At 63.7% G+C, this 19,647-nt stretch overlaps 1 protein-coding gene across 1 annotated transcript in view; it reads right to left on the bottom strand.

Moving 5' to 3' along the window:
- The window catches only part of IGSF9B (immunoglobulin superfamily member 9B), a 52,091-nt gene that overhangs the window by 27,527 nt on the left and 4,917 nt on the right, over positions 1-19,647 (bottom strand). Inside the window, 12 exon segments of the mRNA XM_032472756.1 lie at positions 580-755; positions 2,808-2,919; positions 3,686-3,836; positions 4,104-4,220; positions 4,301-4,441; positions 4,685-4,827; positions 6,921-7,066; positions 7,312-7,453; positions 8,428-8,545; positions 8,703-8,854; positions 13,606-13,752; positions 15,160-15,357. Of these exon segments, the coding sequence (XP_032328647.1) occupies positions 580-755; positions 2,808-2,919; positions 3,686-3,836; positions 4,104-4,220; positions 4,301-4,441; positions 4,685-4,827; positions 6,921-7,066; positions 7,312-7,453; positions 8,428-8,545; positions 8,703-8,854; positions 13,606-13,752; positions 15,160-15,357 (1,743 nt within the window).

Genomic DNA, 19,647 nt, shown 5'->3' with positions numbered 1-19,647 from the left:
TCCTCAGTTCCTCTTGGGCCCCGTGCAGGGAGCTCTGCGCTGGGGTGAGCGGCACGGTTACCGTTGCCCCCTGGTGGCACTAAAGGGTCGGGCCGAGGCTGGCCTGGGGCCGCCTTTCACAGCTGCCCCCTCTGGCCACTGAAAGGGGACAAACCACCACAGACAGGCGGAGGGAGTGAGCGGCCGGGGCCCGGAAGGAAGACTCGGCCCCACGCCTGCCACCAAGTGAGGCCGAGGCCAGAGGTAGGAATCAGCAGGTGCCCAGGAGGGGGAGGAAGGGTCCCCAGGCCCCTGTGAAGCCAAGGAAAATGCTAGCACATGGCCAGCCGGGAGGGAGGAACCTCGAGCTCTTCTGTCCATGTGGGGACACCACAGGGATCGGGCCCAAAGCACTCTAAGGTGGGCCCGGGCACTCTGGTCCGCAAACCCCGTGGAATGGAAGGACGGATCCTCACTGGGAGGCCAGGGTCGGCCGTGTGAGGAACTTAGCAAGGCGCGCGCATACAGTGGGCAGGAAACGCTGGCAGCCCCGTGACCACCTCTCCCGGCTCCTGCAGGAACGTCGCCGCCCGGCCTCACCTAGAGTGTTCACAGTGACCACCTCACTGAAGGCGCTCGCTCCCAGCTTGTTCTGGGCCAGGACGCTGAACTGGTACGCGGTCTCAGGCTCCAGGGCATCCACGAGTAGCCAGCTGGGTCCCAGAGGCACAGGCAGCGACAGCCAGTCATGGGGCCCAAACTGCGCCCGCTTCATCCTGCCCGAGAGGACCGGGGACAAGGGGGCGGGGGGTCACACTGGAGACAAGCGAGAGCACAGGTCCCGGAGGTGCTGGAGCAACACAGCCTTCCCAGGCTCGAGGCCCACAGCAGGTCATGACCAGGGCAGCTGAGCTACCCAGCTTCGGCTGTGCCCAACCTTGTGGGGCCAGGTCACCTGCCGTAGCTGGCACCTCCTCTACTAAAAGGGACCCTTGGTTATCAGTGATGCTCGAGACACTGGTCAAGTTACCAACTGCATTCTGGGAGAATCTCACCTTGGTCACAGCCCAGAGTGGCACTGCCTTGGCAGTGAGGACACTGGGGACAAGGCAGGTGCCAGCGTGGGAAGTGAGGATGAGCACGGGCAGGACCAGGGAGCCCGGGGGCCCTCCGCCTCCTGGCCTCCGGGGGACGGCCAGGACTGGGGCCTGGGGTGGCCTGGGGGCTCGCCCCGTCCAGCCAGGCCTGAGTCGTTCAGGAGGTCCAGGGTATGTGACGAGGACGACCAGGCTTCCCCACGGAGGGGGCCAGGACCCCCAAGGCCTTCCGAGCTAGAAGTGGCAATTAAGGAAGGCGGCACTGGAACTAGGGGTGAGGGTCGTCCCTCACTCTGCGGCCCACCTAACCCTGCACCAGCCATGAAGCCCACACCAGGTGCAGTGTCGTGGCACCACCACAGGAAGGGGACGTTGTCCCACAGGACTGGCCAGGCAGCCCTCAGTGGCCGCCGACCCTCCGGGTTTACAGGCTCACGGCTGCCCACACCCAGGAACTGGAGCTGAGACAGGGAAGCACAGCACAGAGAAGCCAGCGCCAGACGTCAGGGCAGAAAGGGAGGAGGAAAGGAGACCTCCCACCTTGCGACTGCCCTTCTGCCCCGGCACCACGGTAGGCAAGCAGAGGGTGCCAGCAAGCAGAGGAGCTGCAGACGGGGCAGTGCGCAGCCGGGAGGGACCCAGTCTGCACCCAGACCTCCCAGGGCAGCCCGGCCACGCCACACGCCCTGCCTGGCCACACAGCTGCCTGCCTTGGGGAACAGATGGGGGTGGATGGTCCTCTGCTTCAACCCCGAGCCCCCCAAGCTCACCACCCAGTCCAGAGAGGGTCCAGAACTCAATGCCTCGATGATCAGTCTGGGAAATGGGCCGGGTCCCTCTCGACACCCCCACCACTGAGAAGTGTGTGCAGGCTCCCCCTGAACCCCAGGAGCCCCTGGACTGTTTCCTCCTCCCCAGGCCTGGCTGGAATACACACCCAGATAGGACAGGTCTGGAAAGGAGCTGAGGTGAGGGTCCACCCCCCCGCCCCCACCACCACTCAAGGATGTCCCCCATGATGCAGGTGGCCAGTTCCTGGCTTGGGATGGGGATGTGGGACAGGGAAACCCTAAGGGGATGGGTGGACCTCAGCTGAGGCTCTCTCCAGCTTTTCCTCGCCTCCTGTCCTCAGTCTGACTCAGGCATTGCTGAGATGCCTGTCTACCCTAAGGTCTGGATAAAGATCTCAAATCACTGCATCTGGCTCAACTGATTAATACCTAGATACAAAAGTAACAGACACACAGCCATAGAGAGAGGGTGCACACGTGAAGACAAAGCTGGGAAGGTGAGTGCCACCTCACACTGGTTCCTAGAGCCACTGAGGAAGGGACAGAATGAAAATTAGAGTCTGTGCTTCCAGCTGGGCTGTGTCACGGCGCCCGGGAAGATCAGGAGAGGGCAGGAACGCAGAAGAGGAGCGAGCCAAGGACACTGGCGGGGGCAGGTCAGCGGAGGCAGGTGGGGCGCAGGGCGACGGGCCCTTCAGGCACCGCCCCTGTCCACTCCCACCATCCCTCAGGGACCTACCCCCACCCCACCCCCGCCCAGAAGCCTCCACGGGGTCTCACTGTGTCAACACACCTCACCGTCAGGGCTGAGCAGGCAAAGAGCCTCCGCCTCTCGCCTCTCCTAACCTGCACCCCGCCCCCTCCCCGGGGACTGACTGGGTCGGGTTGGGGAGGGGAGCAGAGAGCGAGGCGTGCAGGGGCGACTCACAGAGGTCCGTACCAAACAGAGAATGTCTGCTCAAAACCTCCGTCATAGCCTGGCTCCCAGGACACGTTGGCAGCTGTCATGGAGACCTGGACCCGGACACTGCCTGGGGCGTGGGGGCTGGTGCCTGGAGACCAAGGGGACACCGCTCAGATGGAGAGCTGCGCCCACAGAGCTGCGCAGGGCAAGCACGGGGCCCCGCGTGGGGTGATGGGGACCAGGATGCTCTGAGCAGCGGCGCCCTGGCCCCGTGGGGTAGCAGAGTTGGAGCGGGATACCCGTCCCGCCAGGCAGGTGAGTCCCTCCAGCAGGAGGCGGCAGGAGCATTAAGGGCCAAAGGGAAGCCAGGAGCTGGCAGTCAACCCAGGCCGAGGCCTGCGCTCATCTGGGGAGCACACAACACTCCTGTGGCCACGGACAAAGCCACAGGCCCCGCCCCAAGCAGCTCTCTGGCCTCGTGACACCCACACCCAGCGTGCGAGGCAGCCCAGCACACCACCAGCAACTGCGGCGAGGGTCTGAGTCCTGGGCCCGCCTATCGATTTGCAGCGCCGTGACGCTGGGCACGGCGTCCGACCCAGGCCAGCCTCGGTCTCCACGCGCCTGCGCCGAGGGAGCTCCAGCCTCAGCTCGGAAGCTGTGTGCGATGACGCACCACTTGGTACTGAGTCTAAGGCTGCTGTGACAGCTGTGGCTGTCCGTCCCCAGAGGGGCAGGCAGAACGTTCAGGCTGACGTCCTGGGGACACGCCTCAGGCAGAGAAAATGGACACACATGCCCGGAGCCCCAGGCAACGGGGTGCCTGTGCCAGGCCCAGCACAGAACTGGGAGAGGTCCCCACGGAGCAGACAGCCCGGCCCCCAGACCGCAGCCCGCCCACCCGTGCCCCGTACCAGTGACGGTCAGGTGGGTGCTGGCAGTGATGCTGGTGACCACGTTGGTGGCGACACACTCCCACTCCCCGTGGTCCTCCTTACTCAGCGCACGGAACTGGAGGCTCCCGCTGGGCAGGACGTTGTGCTTGCTTCTGCTGGGCTTCCCTACCTTGGCCAAACGGGGGCAGGAAGGAGGGCGGGAGAGGGCGGCAGGGAGGAGCCAGGTTGGGCAGGGAAGGAGGGAAGCCACCGACACTCAGGGCCCGGGAAGGGACGGGGCAATGCCAGGCCTCAGCCTGTACCCCTCCGCTGCCCCGCTCAGGGCACCCAGCCTCCGGAAGTCACCTCACTGCTTGGCCCCCGCCCCGTCAGAAAAGAGCCGTTGCTGGGCCAGGCCCTGTCCCCTGCTCCCGGGGTGCCCAGAGCCCAGAGGTACCTTTCTCCACGTGATGACAGGGAAGGGGTCCCCTGCGGCTGCGCAGGGGATGAGCAGCTCCCGGCCGGCTTCCTGCCTGTACTCCCAGCCCGGTAGCACCGTAAAGTACGGGGGGTCCTAGGAGAGCGGGGCCTGCCGTGACGCTGGGCACCTCAGGCACCGGCCCCCACAGCCGCCCCTCGCAGCCCTGGCCTCACCTTCAGGACAAGCCTCGCAGGAGCAGACTGGCCCATGGTCCCCAAGGTGTTGTAAGGCACACAGGTGTACGTGCCAAGAGCCTCCTCTGTGGCCTCCTCGATCCGAATGGAGCCATCCTCCAGCAAGGTCCAGCCCAGGTTCTGCCGGAGCACAGAAGGCAGAGCAGAGCCGCAGTCAGGGGCCGACGCTCAGGCCCAGCCCGCCAGCCAGACCTGCGCTGAGCGGCTGCGTCCCGCTGTGGGCGGGCCGGGCAGGGCACGGGCGGGCCAGGGCGGGGGCATCTCAGGGCCCTGGAGAAGGGCCTTGACCCTGCCGGACTCAGACCCCCGCAGAGCAGCTCTTTGCTTTCCCAGAGTCTGGGGGGCGGGGCGTCCCTCCAGCACCTTCTCGACCTGCAGGGGGCGGCCGTCCTTGTTCCACTTGACCACGGTGGCCGGCGGCTCTGCGTCCACAGGGCAGCGGATGTAGCCGTGGATGCCCACAGGCACGTAGATCACGGGGGGCATGTTGAGGACACGGGCTGGGTCTGCGCAGGCAGCGTGGTTGGGGGGAGCAGAGGTGAGAAATCTGGATGGGGGCCGGCCGCCACCCAGCCCAGGGGCCCCCGGGGACACCCGCCCAGCCCACTCGCTCGCTGCCTGTGTCCTCACACTCGATGCAGGGCCAGGTGCCCACCTGGTGAAGTCTGGCCCCTCCTGGGGCCGACTGCAGACGTCCTCCGTCTGCCCGCCCAGCCTGCCACACTCTGAAGAGCTCCTGCCTGAATGCGGGAGGCCACCTAGCCCGCGCCCGCTGGGCCCGCCCTCAGCACTCCTCAAATGCCCTTTCCCGTGGACCTCACCATCAGCATCCACTCCCTCAGCCCCTCGACTCCAAACTTCAAAACCAACATCGGACGACACCTTCCCAAGTCTCTGCTGGACTCCTCCCCCACAGCCTCAGCCCACGGGGGACACGGTTCTCTGCATGAAGGCCAGGGCCAGAACCGCCAGGCTTCTCCCCTCTCTGCGCTTCCCGGTGCCCGGCTCCCCCCAGACCTCAGGGACGTGGGCGAGTGTCACCTCCATGCTCCCCCGGGCTCCCCCAGGGCCCCGGGGGAGAAGGATCCAGACACCCAGGGAGGTGGTGGGGTGAATGGGCTGCTCTCTGCCGCGCGCCTGGAGCCCTTCGGGGAACAGCGTTACGTAAACACCAGGCCGAGTTATATATTTAGACAGAGCTTCCTACTTCACTTCTGTGTGGCAGAGGGATTTTTTTCCTCCAAGGTTTTCAAAGGGTTTATGAATGGGAAATACTCTGAATACTGCTCCTAAGCAGAAACAAAGATCCTCGTCTCACCCACCTGAAAAATCTCACCCCCCCACCCCCGGATTCTCTCAGAAGGCAGGAAGGAGGGAAGGACAAGTGGCTGTGGGTGATGGCACCGGCGGGAGGGAGGCAGGAACCACACTCCCCTCCCCCCTGCAGAAGCAAGGCAGGCAGCCTGAAGGAGGGGCCTTCAACCTGTGAATCACTGTTCCTGGAGCCCCACCCCCTACTGGCCCTCTCCCTCAGCCACTGCCCCCTTCATGCAGGTGACAAGCAGACAGCACCTGCTCCAAAAGGAGCCTTCCCTTCCCTCAGCTCTGGCACATCCCGCACAGCCGGGGCCCAGGGTAAGTTGCTTATAAGAGCTTCCTGACATGCCTTCTCCTCCTGCAGGCCTGAGTGGGACAGACCCGATGTCCTGGTGCCTCACAGACAGCTTTTAAGAACCTGGGACCCAGAAGAGGGCAAGCTGCAAGCCCTCCTCGGCCACTGACAGCAGAAGTGGACAGAGGATGCCTTGGCCCCATCGGCAACATCAGGGCCCGGCCTGCCCCACTGCCACCAGGGCATCAGCAGAGCAGCGCGGACACCCAGCCCCGCCTGGCGGCGGCGGAGACCAGCCACCTCCGAGGGTCACCGGCTGATCTAATGTCCTCAGCTCAGATGCTGCCCCGGCCACCCCTCTCTAGACCGCTCTCCGCACTGCGGGGGCGCAAGGTTCTGCCACACGAGCCCTCACGTGACACAGAGCCTGTCACCTACCACCTCGGGAGGGGCCTTTGTTGCCTGAGTGACGGAGCCTGGCAGACAAGGGGAAGAGATTAACCCTCATCACTCATCTGCTCTCCCACAGCCACCAGCCCGCAGGGGAGGGGCAGCAGTGACCGCGCAGCGGCCCTCAGGACTGGCAAGCTGGGTGAGAGGGCACAAAAGCTCTGGCCCCAGAATGGCTCCTGCTCTGGGGTCCCTGGAGGCCTGAAGCGGTGGGGCAGGGAAGCCGCGAGGGGCCCAGGAACCGGATCCATCACCGCAGGAGAGGGTCTGTCCCCCTCGCCCACACGCCCGTCCAGGTGGGGAGACAGAGGAGCTAACCCCCAGGGTGGAGCCTACGTGCCCTCGCACACACGCTGAAGGGCAGACGGAGGGGCCAGCAGCACCCGGCACAAGGACCCAGCGTCCAGGAGGCCACCTGCCCTCGAGCCCGGCTGAGTGAGGCTGCTGGAAAGGGTCAGCGGTCACGGGCAGCCACGCGGCCCTTCAAAGACCCCAGCTGACCAGCCCGGCCAGCCCCCCGGCCTCGCCCCGACTCACACTGCACGGTCAGGTACGCGGAAGCCGAGGGGGAGCGCCCCAGGCTGTTGCTCGGGACGCAGGTGTACTTCCCTGCGTCCTCCGGCTTCACCCGGAAGATGATCAACGTCCCGTCGATCAGGATGCGCACTCTGAGCTTCAGGTCACTGCGGGGACACAGGACGCGGAGTCGTCCATGAGATGAGCAAGCAGCGAGTCCGCCCCGTGGGTGAGGAGAGACGAGAGCCTCCTCGATCCCCAGGCCCTCTGGGCAGACACCAGCGCTAGCACGCAGGCCCCGTGGGCTGCACCCCCCCCCACCCCGCTCCCAGGGCCCAAGGGCAGCCCCTACTCAGAGCCCCACCCCCCAGCACCCAGCTGGAGGCCCCGAGGGGCAGGGCAGGGCACTCACTTCTGGAAGTAGACATTCTCGTCCTGCCAGTACCAGGTGTAGGTGAGGTTGCCGGGGTAGGCCTCCGCCCGGCAGGTGAGCAGAGCATCCTGGGATATGTTGACAGTGATGTTCTCAGGAGGGGACACTATGAAGGGTGGCCCTGGGGGAACAGGAACAAGCATGGCATCACCGGGAGGGGATGACCACTCTGGGCTCCCAGGAAGTCCTGAGCCCTGGGTGGGCAGGCAGGTAGGCAGGGGCACTGGTCCCAGGCGGTCGTCATGGAGACACACCCACCCCTGCCTGGGTTCAGGTTCTCCCTCTTCCACGGGTCCCAGGGATGCAAGTGGCCGGAGGTGTGGCCACATGACCCTCAGCCCGCGGTGGACGCCCACCCCTGTAAAACCCAGGTCCCCAAGCAGCCACCTCACCCTCCACACACACACACACGCACGCACACACAGTCCTCCCTTCTCTGCAGCGGGCCCTGCGCAGCACACAGCCACGGGGGAGAAGCGCCCTCTACACCCAGAGCAAGGGACAGTCTGGCCTCTGCAGGAGAGGCTCGTGTGCTGACGGACAGAGGTGAAGAGGGCAGGCGGGGGACAGCAGGTAGGGGACAGCAGGCGGGGCAGGGAGCCATCCCAGCAGCGCGGTGCTGCCGGCCCCCCTCTCCAGAGAGGGGGTGCTCTCCTGGAGTCGCAGGGAGGGAGGCACCTCACCGCCACCTCCCTCTCCTCCCGCAGGCGGGGGTGGACGGGGGCCTCGGCCGGGCAGGGCAGACGGGCATCTCGAGTGCTACCCTGCAGATCCAGCTTGGCCGAGCCCCACAGTGTTACTTAAACCTCTGGGGTTCAAAATGAATTCCTGTGTTTATTTACTGAGGCCAGAGGATGGAGACCTGGCGGGGGCTCCTCCCCCAGGGGAGGGGGTCATGCCAGGACGCCACCTGCACGTTTAGAGACACTGAAACCTGCTCAGCACGGGGCCTCCTGCCAGCCCGGGCGTGGGCCACCATGGGAGCTGCGGCCATGAGGCACACAATTCAGGGAGGAGCCCCCACCCAGCTGCGTACGGGCTGCCCACCTCCCCACGCATACCCGGCGAAGCCACATGCCCCGGGCAACGCCTCACCTTGGACAAGCAGGTGGGTGGTGTGCATGGCCTCCCCCTGGATACTGTATGCACGACAGGTGTAGGCACCTCTGTCCTCCCGACTGACCGATGTCACCGTCAGGCTGCCGTCACTCACCTGGGGCCGAGGAGAGCCGGGCTCAGTACTCAGCCCGGGGCAGCCAGCACCACCCCAGGCGGAGATGGCCCCGCGGCCCACACGCCACTCCAGCAACACAGGTGCCGGCTGGTCAGGGGGGACGGGTGCCGCGGCCTCACGGCCAACCCGCACTCACCTGGTACTTGCCGTTAGCACCGAGGAGTGTCCCCTCCTTGAGCCAGGTGACAATGGGCTTGGGGTTCCCAAAAGCTGTGCAGGTCATGGTCACACTGCTGCCCTCCTTGGCCTCAATGTACTGAGGGGGTGTTTCTGTAAAGGTGGGAGGAGCTGCAAGACACAGGGTACAGAGGGGTCAGCGGCCACCCTGTGCACGGGCCCCCACACCAGGCCCCACCTGGGCATCCAGCGCTTCTAGAAGGAGAAAGGGGACTCTGCCCACCCACCTTTTGGGAGGGAGACCTGGAGCTCAGAGCCAGTCTAGCCAGGTCCAGACTCTCAACTTTCCCCACTGTATCTGCCTGATGCCCAGTAAAGTACTGTTTGTCCAGCACCAGAGCAAGGCCAGCATGCTCCCTGCCGGGGACGTGGTGGGACCCCGGCCGGCTCTCTCAAGCCGTCTTGGAGCTCACCTGCCGCCAGCTCCGCAGATGGCCCCTCACCCTGCAGTCCTCCACCCCACCATCTTCCAGACGCCCCTCCTTCCGTGACTGTGGCCAGCCAGGCCCACGGTTCCCAGCCCCATCAGGCCTAACGCAGACCACAGGCCAGGGGACACACAGAGACTGGACTCTGCAGAGAAAGTCACCCACCCTCCCCCCGGCTGCCCCGCACAGACAAGGCACACAGCCCCCTCCTCAGGCTGCTCCTTTCTGAATCATCTGACAACCGGGCCAGGCTCCCCCCACCTGCATTGGAGTTTCCACTAAAATTCCACTCTGTCTGGATAATCAGCTTTTAACACAGACTCATTTGTCTGCACTGCTTGGCGAAGCCATCTGGTCAGTCCTAACCCTGCGGACGGTCATGCTGGAGTCTTCTGAGGTGGGTGTCCATTCTGACCTGTCTCAAGCTCACAGCCAGCCTGCCACCAGCTGTGTGACAGGGGCAAGTTGCTCAGCCTCCCTGAGCTTTATCTAAACCCCTACATCCACACTGACATAAGGAGTTAGCGGGATAAAGTCTGCGAAAAGATCCTGCAAAATGTAAGCACACAGCACGCTAGTCACTGTGCCATTACTGCCAGCTGCCCGGGCTTCCAAGGCCCCAGGGAGAAGCCCTGAGAGGGCCTCCCTCCAAAACAGCCCTGTCCCGCCCCCGGAGATGCTGCAGGTTTGAGCCCTCTGTCCCCTCCACCACCTCACCTCGGCACAGCCCCCCCCTGGGCTCCACCCTCACCTTCCGTCACACATCCCTCAGCTCTGTTCCAACCACACCAGCTCTCGTCTTCCTCAGACGTGCCGAGAACATCTACTCCTGGGACCTCTGCATCCGCTGTCCTCCCTCCCTGGGGCTGGACCCAGATCTCACCCTGTCGGCTCCATTGTGTGTCTCTGCTGAATTGTGGCCTCTGCCTCACCTGGTCAGCCCGTCCAAGACAGCTCTTGCTGCATCTCTGTCCCCTTAGACTGTTCAAAGGTCATCACCAAGTCTCCTGAGAGCAGCAATGGTTCCCGTAAACCCCACTGTGCCCAGGCTTCAGCCCAGTGCCTAGCATGTGGTAGAGTCTCAGCAAACATTTGTCCAGGGGACAGATGAACACAGCGAATGAGATATGCACATGCACACACGCACACACACACACCTTCACACGTGTACACACATCCCCATGTGCATGTACATGCACACACACGTGCACACACAACACGAACGTGAACAAAAACTGAAGACGAGACCAGGGCAAGATGTCTTTCTCTGACAACCTTCCACGCCCTCAGCTCAGGGTGCCGCAAAGAGGGCGCCAGAGCCTGAGGACCAGGTGGCTTGAGAAGCACGCTTCACCACACACAACAGCCTCGAGAAAGCCAATCCTCCTCCAGCGTCTAACACTCCAAAAGTAATGGTAAATCTCATTCCCAGTCTGTGCACAGGGAACCCGGCTTCCGAGCGCCAGGCCCCCTCCCGTCTGGCCGGGGCGCCCGTCCCCGCAGCACCCGCCCGCCCGCCAAGCCTGCCCTCGAGATGCAGCTCCGGCACCCCCAGCCGCTGGCACCTCTGGTGGCAAGCTCAAAGAAAAGATAGTAAATTAAATTACGTCCTGAAGTGACAAATTAATTACTAATTACATGATTACTTTATTGTTTAGGTGCTAATCAGGAAAGCACTTTGAACAATTTCGAGTTTTCAGGAAAATAATGGTTTGACTCCCGATTATTTACTGGATTAAGTGTGAGCTTGCCAGCTGCACTTCCAGGCTTAATTCTTTTTCACAAGTGCCCTGTAATTAATCGTGCAGGTCGGAAACAGGCTGGCCTCTCCTCCAAGTAACCCACCGACTTGAAGCGAGATTTGACTCGGGCCTGTCAGGTACTTTACATGCAATAAAGAGATAACTGGGTTTGTTTCCAACTGGTCTTCAAGAAAACACAGAAGGAGACTGAGACAGTATGTGATTCTCGTTTTCCTCCGGCCGTTCATTTTCCCAGGATGATTCCCGTCAGAAACGTGATGTTAAACATTCTAGTTTGGAAGCAAGGAGATGTTGGAGCTCCAGGCTCTGCCCTTCGATAATGGAAACACTGACGCTGGAAGGAGCCTCAGGACTCGGGGGGAGGGGAGGGGGAGGAAAGGGCGCGCTGCTCTCACCTTGGGAGGTGCCTGCGCTGTCCACCCTTTGGGAGGGAGGCTCCTGGTGAGGGAGGGTACCGGCGGATAAGCCCCAGCGCTAAGCCTGACCCTTCCACACGAACCACCCGCCACGGTCCCTGAACGCGCTCCTTCCTCTGGCCTTCCGGGCATGCTGTTCCCTCTGCCCTGGAACACCCTTTCTGCCTCCGCCCCTGGCCCTGGCTGACTTCTCCCTGTCGGCTCTCTGCCCAGGGCGCATTTCCTCAGAGAAGCACCCGCTCTCTTGTGTGCCCCATCTGTACTGCGATGGTCTCTGGATGTCACTGCCTCTAGAAGTGTCCTTAGGAGCTGGGCCTCGGTCACGCCCACTGCTGTGTCCGCAGGGTCTGCCACTGAGTGGACGTTCAGGAGTGAATTTGGAAGGGGTCGTGATGGGTGGCTTTCCAAAGGTCCCCAACCACCACCGTCCACCTCTCCCAGCCCGAGGCCCCTCCTGTGCGACCACACCCCTGCGGCTGCACTGCCCCGACTTCTTTTTCTCTCAAGGGGAGGGGGACGCCACACAGTGGCCCACGTCTAGCCAGTGCTCCAGACCACGGTGTAAGACAGTTTCCCCCACAGCGTCTCCCTCCACCTTCACGAGAGCCCTGCAAACAGCCACCATTTTTGGAAAGAGGAAAGCGGGGCCCAGAGAGGTGACGAGGTTGCCCGGGTTGGGCAGCTGACACGGTGGGGTCACAAAATAAACCAAGTCTCATCAGGTCTCCACGTGCTCCTCCCCGAGCGATCGGGGCTCCCACAGCAAGCACCCACGATGTGCAAGCAGCAGCAGAGACGTGATGGAACACGCGGTTCCCAGCGGAGCATGGGCTGCATGCTCCATCCCAGCCCACTGGACCAGCCCCCGCGGGGAGATGAGACGGGGACGGACGGGCAGGGGGCCGCCAGCCGGCTCGGAAGCAGGCGCTGGAGAAGGCGGCATGGGCTCTTGGCTCGGCGCCCAGTCAGTCAAGCTCTCAGCAGCAGACGCCCCTTCCTAATTACGTTGTGCTTGGGTTCGTATTAAGGCAAGTTTTCGTTCCTGGCACACACAACAGCTGGCACCAGGAGGAGGTGACTCAAAAGCTTGCGGGTGGCGGGGCAGCCACCCAGATTTAAAATAAGCCTGCATTCGGTCTCTGGGGACTGACTGACAGAAGCGTCCGCAGGGGCAGGCAGCCTGGACCACAGACCCAGGGCCACCGTCTCGACGTCTGCTCTTCCCGGAGACCATGCTATGGCTAAGCCTGTCTGTTCCTCCAGGTCCCTGGAAGTGCTCTCAAGGCAGAGGGAGCCCGGCCTGACCCGAGCCCACAAGGCAGGGCCTGACAGCCGTCCCTCTGGGCCCGTCAATATGGAGAAAAGCTTCCCTGCCAGGAACGACAGCGATTCCTCTCCCAACCAGCACATCTACGGCCACAGACACCAAACCCAGAAGGACCAGGCTGTGCGGGGCACATCCAAGAAGCCTCGACAGCCAGCATGCGTCTGCAGCACGTGTTGTCTGAGCACGCTGTGTCACGAATCAGACAGAGAGTAACTGTGTGGTCAGGAAAAAAACAACACGAGAAACCCTGCTCCCCTCCCACCGTGGGAACCATTTCCCTTCGATTCTCTCCGGGTCCAAACATGTCCTGGCTCCTCCAGAATATCCCCTTCCAAGTGAGGACTCCCAGGGCCCAGCCGGACACGTGACAGGCAGGGACATACCGCACAGTGCACCCCCCTGCGCTGTACGAAGCCGGCCGCGTGGGAAGGGTTAGTCTTCCCAGGACTCCCAGATTTTAGCAGACAGCAAAGCTGGTACCAGCAGGAACCAGTCTGGGTTCTGGGCTGGTCTCAGTGGTTTCCCATTTTACCCAACAGGTCACTCAAGGGATGCCCCTAACAGGGGACCTGAATGTTCCATCCTTTAATAAGGAGGCTGTCAAGTGGGACATCCCGGGACCCCCTCCCCCGGGAGGGTCTTCCCGAGGCTGGGAGACGTGCCAGCTGTTACGATTTTGCCTGCAAAGACCCACCTACCCTCCCTCCAAGGAGCTCTGGCGCCACCACCCACAGCAAACCGCCCTTGTGCCCAGGGAGCTGCTCACCTCCCGCACCCACGGACCCCGGAGATCCCGGCGGTACCAGTGAGGGCTGGGGGAGTGGAGCTGATATGTGATGGGCCACCCAGCTGAGGCCCCCCTCTGCAGCAGGGGCTCGGAACAGGCCCAGGGGCTCTCGGGCGCCGGAGGAAGAATGCACTCACGCACCGTTGATGGTGAGGTGCACCCAGCTGCCGTTGTGGAAGGTGTCGTACTGCTGGTCCAGCAGGAGCACCTTGCACTCGTACCAGCCCTGGTCCTCCGCGCGCACCTGCTCCAGCCGCAGGGAAGCTTTGTCGTGGAGACTCGCCCGGCCTGCAGCAGAGGGGACGAAGGGAACTCAGGGACAGGGCCAGAGTGCCCATCACAACCCCAGCCCACCTCGGGCAGCTCCAGCTCCGGCGGCAAAGGAGAGGCAGGAGGAGTGCAGGGCTGGTGGGGAGGGAGACAGAGGATGGAGGGACTCCGGGCACCCGCACCCCAGCTGGTCCCCAAGACTGCCACCCCAGCACCCTCTCCGCCTGGCCTCCTGGCAGAGGGCAGAGGAAAGGCAGCCTGGGGACCAGGGTGCTGGGGTCCCCCCAAGTCCTGCCGCCAGGCCAGGGAGAGCAGAGAGCTCACGTAGCCAGAGCCAGGCCCAGCCACCCTCGACTCCGCCCCTTCCCATCAGGAGGCAGGAGCAGAGCGGACAGCCAGGCACAGCCTCCCTTCCCCAGAGCAGCCCCAGAGGCCCCCTCCCCTCGGCCTCCACCTCAGCCCAGCCCTCGCCCAGTGTCACTGCTTCCCTCCTGTGCCCTTGACGCCAGCACTCTGCCTGAAAGCAGAACCAGCCAGAACCAGTCGCGGCAGAGACGGGCTCAGGAGGGAGAGGGACCGGGAGAGGGCAGGGAGACAAGCTCTCCAGCAAAGACCAATACAGATCCCGGGAGGCAGAGGTAGGGCTAAGAGCAGCGTCCTGCCAGCTTCCTCTCTTCCTTTAAACCCTAACACACACGCGTGCACACTCCTGCACACACACACTCACACATGCAAATGCTCATGCACGCTCACAGGCGCACTCACACTCGCACACACACACACACGCGCACCCGCATGCACGTACGTTCAGGCACGTGCAGGCACCCACGTGCGCACACGCTCACACACGCACACCGGCCCGCGCCCTCCTCCCTGGTGGCCAGGCCCCGGCGCTGACTCACACTGAGGCCCCGCTGGCAGGAGTAACTACAGAGCAAGACAGCAGCCAGGAGGAGGGAGGCCAGAGCGGCACGGACACTTCCTCGCGCCCAGGGGCTCACGGACGGACGGGCGGGCGAGGCCCCAGCTCCAGGGCAGAGGGAGGGAGTGGGCGCAGCCGGACAGGGTGAACCTGCGGCAGCCAGCTTCTGCCGAGCCGCCCTCCCTGGCAGGCCTCCTCTCCCCCTGGCTGGGGGCTCCTTGGGCCTCCCTCCTCCTCCTCCTCCTGCTCTCCCTCCGGCCTCAGCCAGGCAGCCAGCTACGGCTGTTCAGGAGGCTTTCCATCTGCCCCTCTCCTCTTCTGGCTCCTCCCACCACTTAATTAAAACCTACCAGGGCGCAAAGGATGGAGGACAGAGGCAGAGACTGGGAAACAGAGGAACAGACCCAGCAGGAAAGACGGGAGGCCACAAGACACAAGCAGGAGGGACGGTGCGGGGCCCCCAGGGCCAGGAGGGACGGCAGGGCGGACGGTGCAGAGCTTACCTGCATACTCAGGGTCCACGTGGGGTGGGTAGTAGCCAAACTTGATGAAGATGGGGATGGGCACCCCGAACTTGAACCACTCCACGACATAGGGCGGGGGCTGCCCCGTCACCGGGTGGACCACGTCGCATCGCAGGACCACGCTCTCGCCGGCCCTGGCTGTCACGAACTCGGGCTCCTCTCGCAGGCCGTGGGCACCTGCGGGACAGAGGGGTGGGACTCGGGAAAGGAGCGACAGGAGACCCTGCCCGCAGCCCCGGGGGCCACCCCTCCCCACTCAACCCCAAAAAGTGAAGCCCGGCCAGGCCCTCCCCTGCCACCCCTGCCAAGTCTGACAGGTGTGGCCACCGGAAAAGTGGGGGGTCACAGACCCTCCATGGACACTGTGGCCGGGCGCTGTCGCCGCGGGTAAACGTGGGACATCCTCCTGTGCCGGATGCTCCCCGCTAGAGCTGCAGAAGCCGCAGAGCCCGCCAGCCTCCCACACCCCACCCCCAGCTCAGCCTGACGCTTGCAGCACAAAACAAGAGCACTCCGTGCAGGAGCGGGGAATCCCTCACAAGCTGAGCAGAGGCTGCTCAGGGCAGCACCGGGGGAAAACCACCAGCCTGAGCCGGCCTCTGCCCTCCTCATCCGTCTGTCTGTCCGTCCGTCTGCTGTGCCTGCCGCAGAGGGGAGAGCAGGAGGGGCCACCAGCCCTGCAGCTTCCAAGCCACAAGCCTGCCAGGCTGAGAAGCCCCAGGCGTCACCATCACGACAGGAGGGTTGCGGGGACACCCCACTTCTGGCAGAGGACAAAGCACAGGCTGGCTAGGGCACAGCTGTCCTCCTGGAAGGGACAGGACCAGGCGGGGAGAGACCCACCTCCACCCCCACCGAGGAGAGGTTAACCCAGGCACCACCTCCTGCGCCTCGGCAGCAGCTCCTGGACCCCTACACGGGGCCTGCAGGCCCACCCCAGCCTGACTCTCACTCCCACACCAGGCATCCGCGCCCACGAAGTCACCTTGTCTGGCTTATTTCCCACTGAAGGGGACGGCTGGGAGGCCCCTCCTTCCTGCCTTCCCTCGGGGTCCCCACACCCCCACCCCCAAGTCCTCGCTGGGCCCCTGCAGGCAGCACCTGGGACAGCTGCTGCCCCAGGGGCTGAAAGCTGGGGACAAGGGGGACACCCAAGAGAGAAGCACGCATCTGGACTGTCCCGTGCCCCTGGGCCTGCCTCTGACCACACCCCTGACCCTGTGAGCTTCTGCCTGGCCCCACCGTCTCTCTCTCTGTTCTGGCTCCTTCTGCATGTCTGTCTGTCTGTCTGTCTCTCTAGCTCCCCCTCCACATGGCTGATCCCATCTACCTGCCTGTCTCTCCCCGCTCTGTGTCTGTGTGTGTGTTGGGGGACACAGGGGCTTGCTCCTCCTGTGTGGGGAGGGGCTGTGCCTGCTCTTCCGCGGCCCTCCGTCTCTGCGTGTCTGTCTGTCCGTGTGTCTCTGTGCGTCTCTCCCTCTCTCCCTCCCGCTCCGGCTCCCTCTCCACCCTGCAAATTGCGGAAGGAGGAGGAGGAGGAGGAGGAGGAGGAGGAGGAGGAGGCAACCCTTCCTGAAGCTGATTGGCTACCGGTGACATCACTGTTTTCTAGAGAAAGAGCTAAGATCACAGAGTATTTTTGGAGCAGAGCAGAGTGCTGGCCTCACCTGCCTGAGGCCCCAGCAGGTTCCCAACCCTCCCAGCCCTGCTTTAGGCAAAGTTCGAATCCCAGCCCCTTAGGGAAAGTCTGCAGAGCTGCAGCCGCCACCCCCACAGCCCCAGGGGCAGAAGACAGGGACAGAGCCCGCCTCCCTGCACCCACACACTGATCCTGCGCCCAGGGCAAAGAGTAGGGAAAGCAACGTGTGTGCATGCGTACAGGGATGTGTGCACGTGTGCTTGTGTGTGCATACGTGTGTGCATGTGCACAGGGATGTGTACGTGTGTGCTTGTGTGCATGTGTGTGTGCGCATGCACAGGGATGTGTATGTGTGTGCATGTCTACGGGGATTTGTACACATGTGCTTGCATGCACGTGCACAGGGATGTACGCACCGTACGTGTGTGCATGCACACAGGGATGTGTACATGTGTGCTTGTGTGCATGTGTGTGCGTGTGCACAGGGATGTATACGTGTGTGCCTGCGTGTGTGTGTACGGGGACTTGTACACATGTGCTTGCATGCACATGCACAGGGATGTGTGCACACGTGTACGGGATGTGTACACGTGTGCTTGCGTGCATGTGTGTGCATGTGCAGCACAGATTTTGCAGAAGAGGAGGACACACAGGGCCGGTCGCCTTGGGGGAGAGACCGTCCACAGAAGGACCTCCAACCAGGGCTGTGGCCCTCAGGCGGGACAGAGGGGTGCTGGCCCACCTCTCACAGCGGGGCTGGCTCTGGGGCCCCACGGCCATCGGTCTGACCTGGGTTCCCGCAGCCCCGCTCCCGTCTGCACCCCACCCTCATCTCTTCCCAAGGACCCCTCTCACCAAGGACAAGCAGCTGGGGAGACAGCAGGCAAGACAGAAAGAGGAGCATCCCCAGGAAGGAGGCAGAGGGGTGGCCAGCCCCTCGCTCAGGCCAGCCCCCTGGTTCTCCAAGTCCTCAAATATTTATCAGCTTCCCCGGCTCCTCGCGCACGCAAGCACACACAAACACACACACACACACACACACACACACACACACACACAGAGTCTTCTCACTCCATCACCCACGGGCACTCCCCCCCAGCCGCAGTCTTTCTGAGCCAAAATATGTCTAATAAAACACTTTCTCCAGAAAAGCTCACTGCAAAAAAAAAAAAAAAAGTAAACAGGCTGGCAGCGAAGAGGGGATGGGGGCTGCTGGAGGAGAGAGACCCAGGAGGAAGGACACCACCCAAGGCCAGAGTGGCGAGGTACCGGGGGCAAGAGAGGAGACAGAGAGGAGCAGGGTGTGTCAGGACCAAGGCAGAGCCCAGCCAGGGCGAGAGACAGACAGAGACAAAGCGCGAAGGCTCAGGGCAGAGGACTTCACCTGGGACACAGAGACACAGGGCTTCAGGGCTTCGAAGGACCCAGAACCAGGAGGGGACAGAACCAGGGAGCAGCAGGCTCCTCCCCAGCCAGGCTGGCTCTGAAGGGAAGAGGGGCTGAGGGAGGGGGGAAGGCAGGGACGATGGTGACCTGAGGGGGGGCTGCCGGAGGAGAGACCCCGACCCTCCCCCACCACAGAAGCCCACTGAATCTGCAAGTTGAGCCAGAGCCCAGGAGGGATTCAGGGAAGGCAGGAAACAGCCCAGTGCTGGGCAGAGCAAATCTGCACCTTGGGGCTGTTCCCAGTGGGTCCAGGAGGGAGGCAGCGGGAGGGTGAGGAGCGAGAGGTGCCCCGCGGTCTGGCTGACCTTTCGGGAGGCCCACAGGGTACAAGCTTCCTGCTCTCTGGGCCAGGTGGTGCCCAGTGGGTGGCCGAGCCCAAGTTCCCTGTGAGCACAGGACCACGAGGCATCTAAGGCTGGCAGGCCAGGCTGGAGCTCTTCCCCGGCCCCACCAGGGGCAGGAGACGGGATGGATGAGGCCTCAGAGCCCTGGGAGCCAGGCAGGGAGTGCACCAGCCGCCAGGGAACCGACTTCCTCCCCACCCCTACGAGGCACCAGGTCCGTGCCAGGCCAGGCATGTGGCACAAGTCCATTTAATGCCCGCCTGGCAGAGGTACCACCATCTCCATCGCCCAGGTGAGCAAACCGGCTAGGCCGCACCCTCAGCAGCGGACGGGGCAGGTTCCGGCTGCCGTGGCCCCCTCTGACACTCACTGCGCCCGCCGGCGGCCACAGGCCCAGCACGGGGGGGGGGGGGGCGCTGACCCAAGAAGCAGCCCCTTCCCTTTCCTGGCTGAGTCAGGGGCCAGTCCCCCACACGGCACACTCTGCACAGCCAGAGCCCCACAGCCTGGAACCCAAGAGGGACACAGGGCCGGCCTGTTTCAGAAGGCAGCCGGCTGGCCGGCTCTGGCTGGGTCTGGCGGCAGCGGTGGGCAGGCAGGCCCACGGGGGAGCAGCCTCCCTGCTGTGAGTACAAGCCCTTACGGAGCCTCCTCCTTCCCTCCCCACCCCCCCAGCCTCTGGGCACCAGACTCCCAAACCACAGGCCTGTTGTCTAATAATACCAGCGACAGCCACCGCCACCTCCATCTGCCAGCCTAAAAATAATCCCCACTGAGTCCAAAAAAGGCACAGCCCCTGAGTTCCCCATCCTCTCCCTGGCAAGCCAGGGGGTTCCAGGAGACTCCAGGGAGCCCACGCCCACGGACACCCCACCCCCAGCCGGGAGGCGCAGACCCAGAGGGGTGCGGAGGGAGTGGAGGGCAGGCCCCGAGACCTCGTCCACAGCCAAGTGTGAGAAGGAGACACAGCCCAGCCTGTCCACAGCCGGCCGCACCCTGGCTCTCCTTTCAGAAGACAGGCGGGTCAGAGGTCACCCA

Source organism: Camelus ferus, chromosome 33 (genome assembly GCF_009834535.1).
Source record: "Camelus ferus isolate YT-003-E chromosome 33, BCGSAC_Cfer_1.0, whole genome shotgun sequence".
Lineage (NCBI taxonomy): Eukaryota > Metazoa > Chordata > Mammalia > Artiodactyla > Camelidae > Camelus > Camelus ferus.
This window is presented reverse-complemented; position numbering and strand designations above follow the sequence as displayed.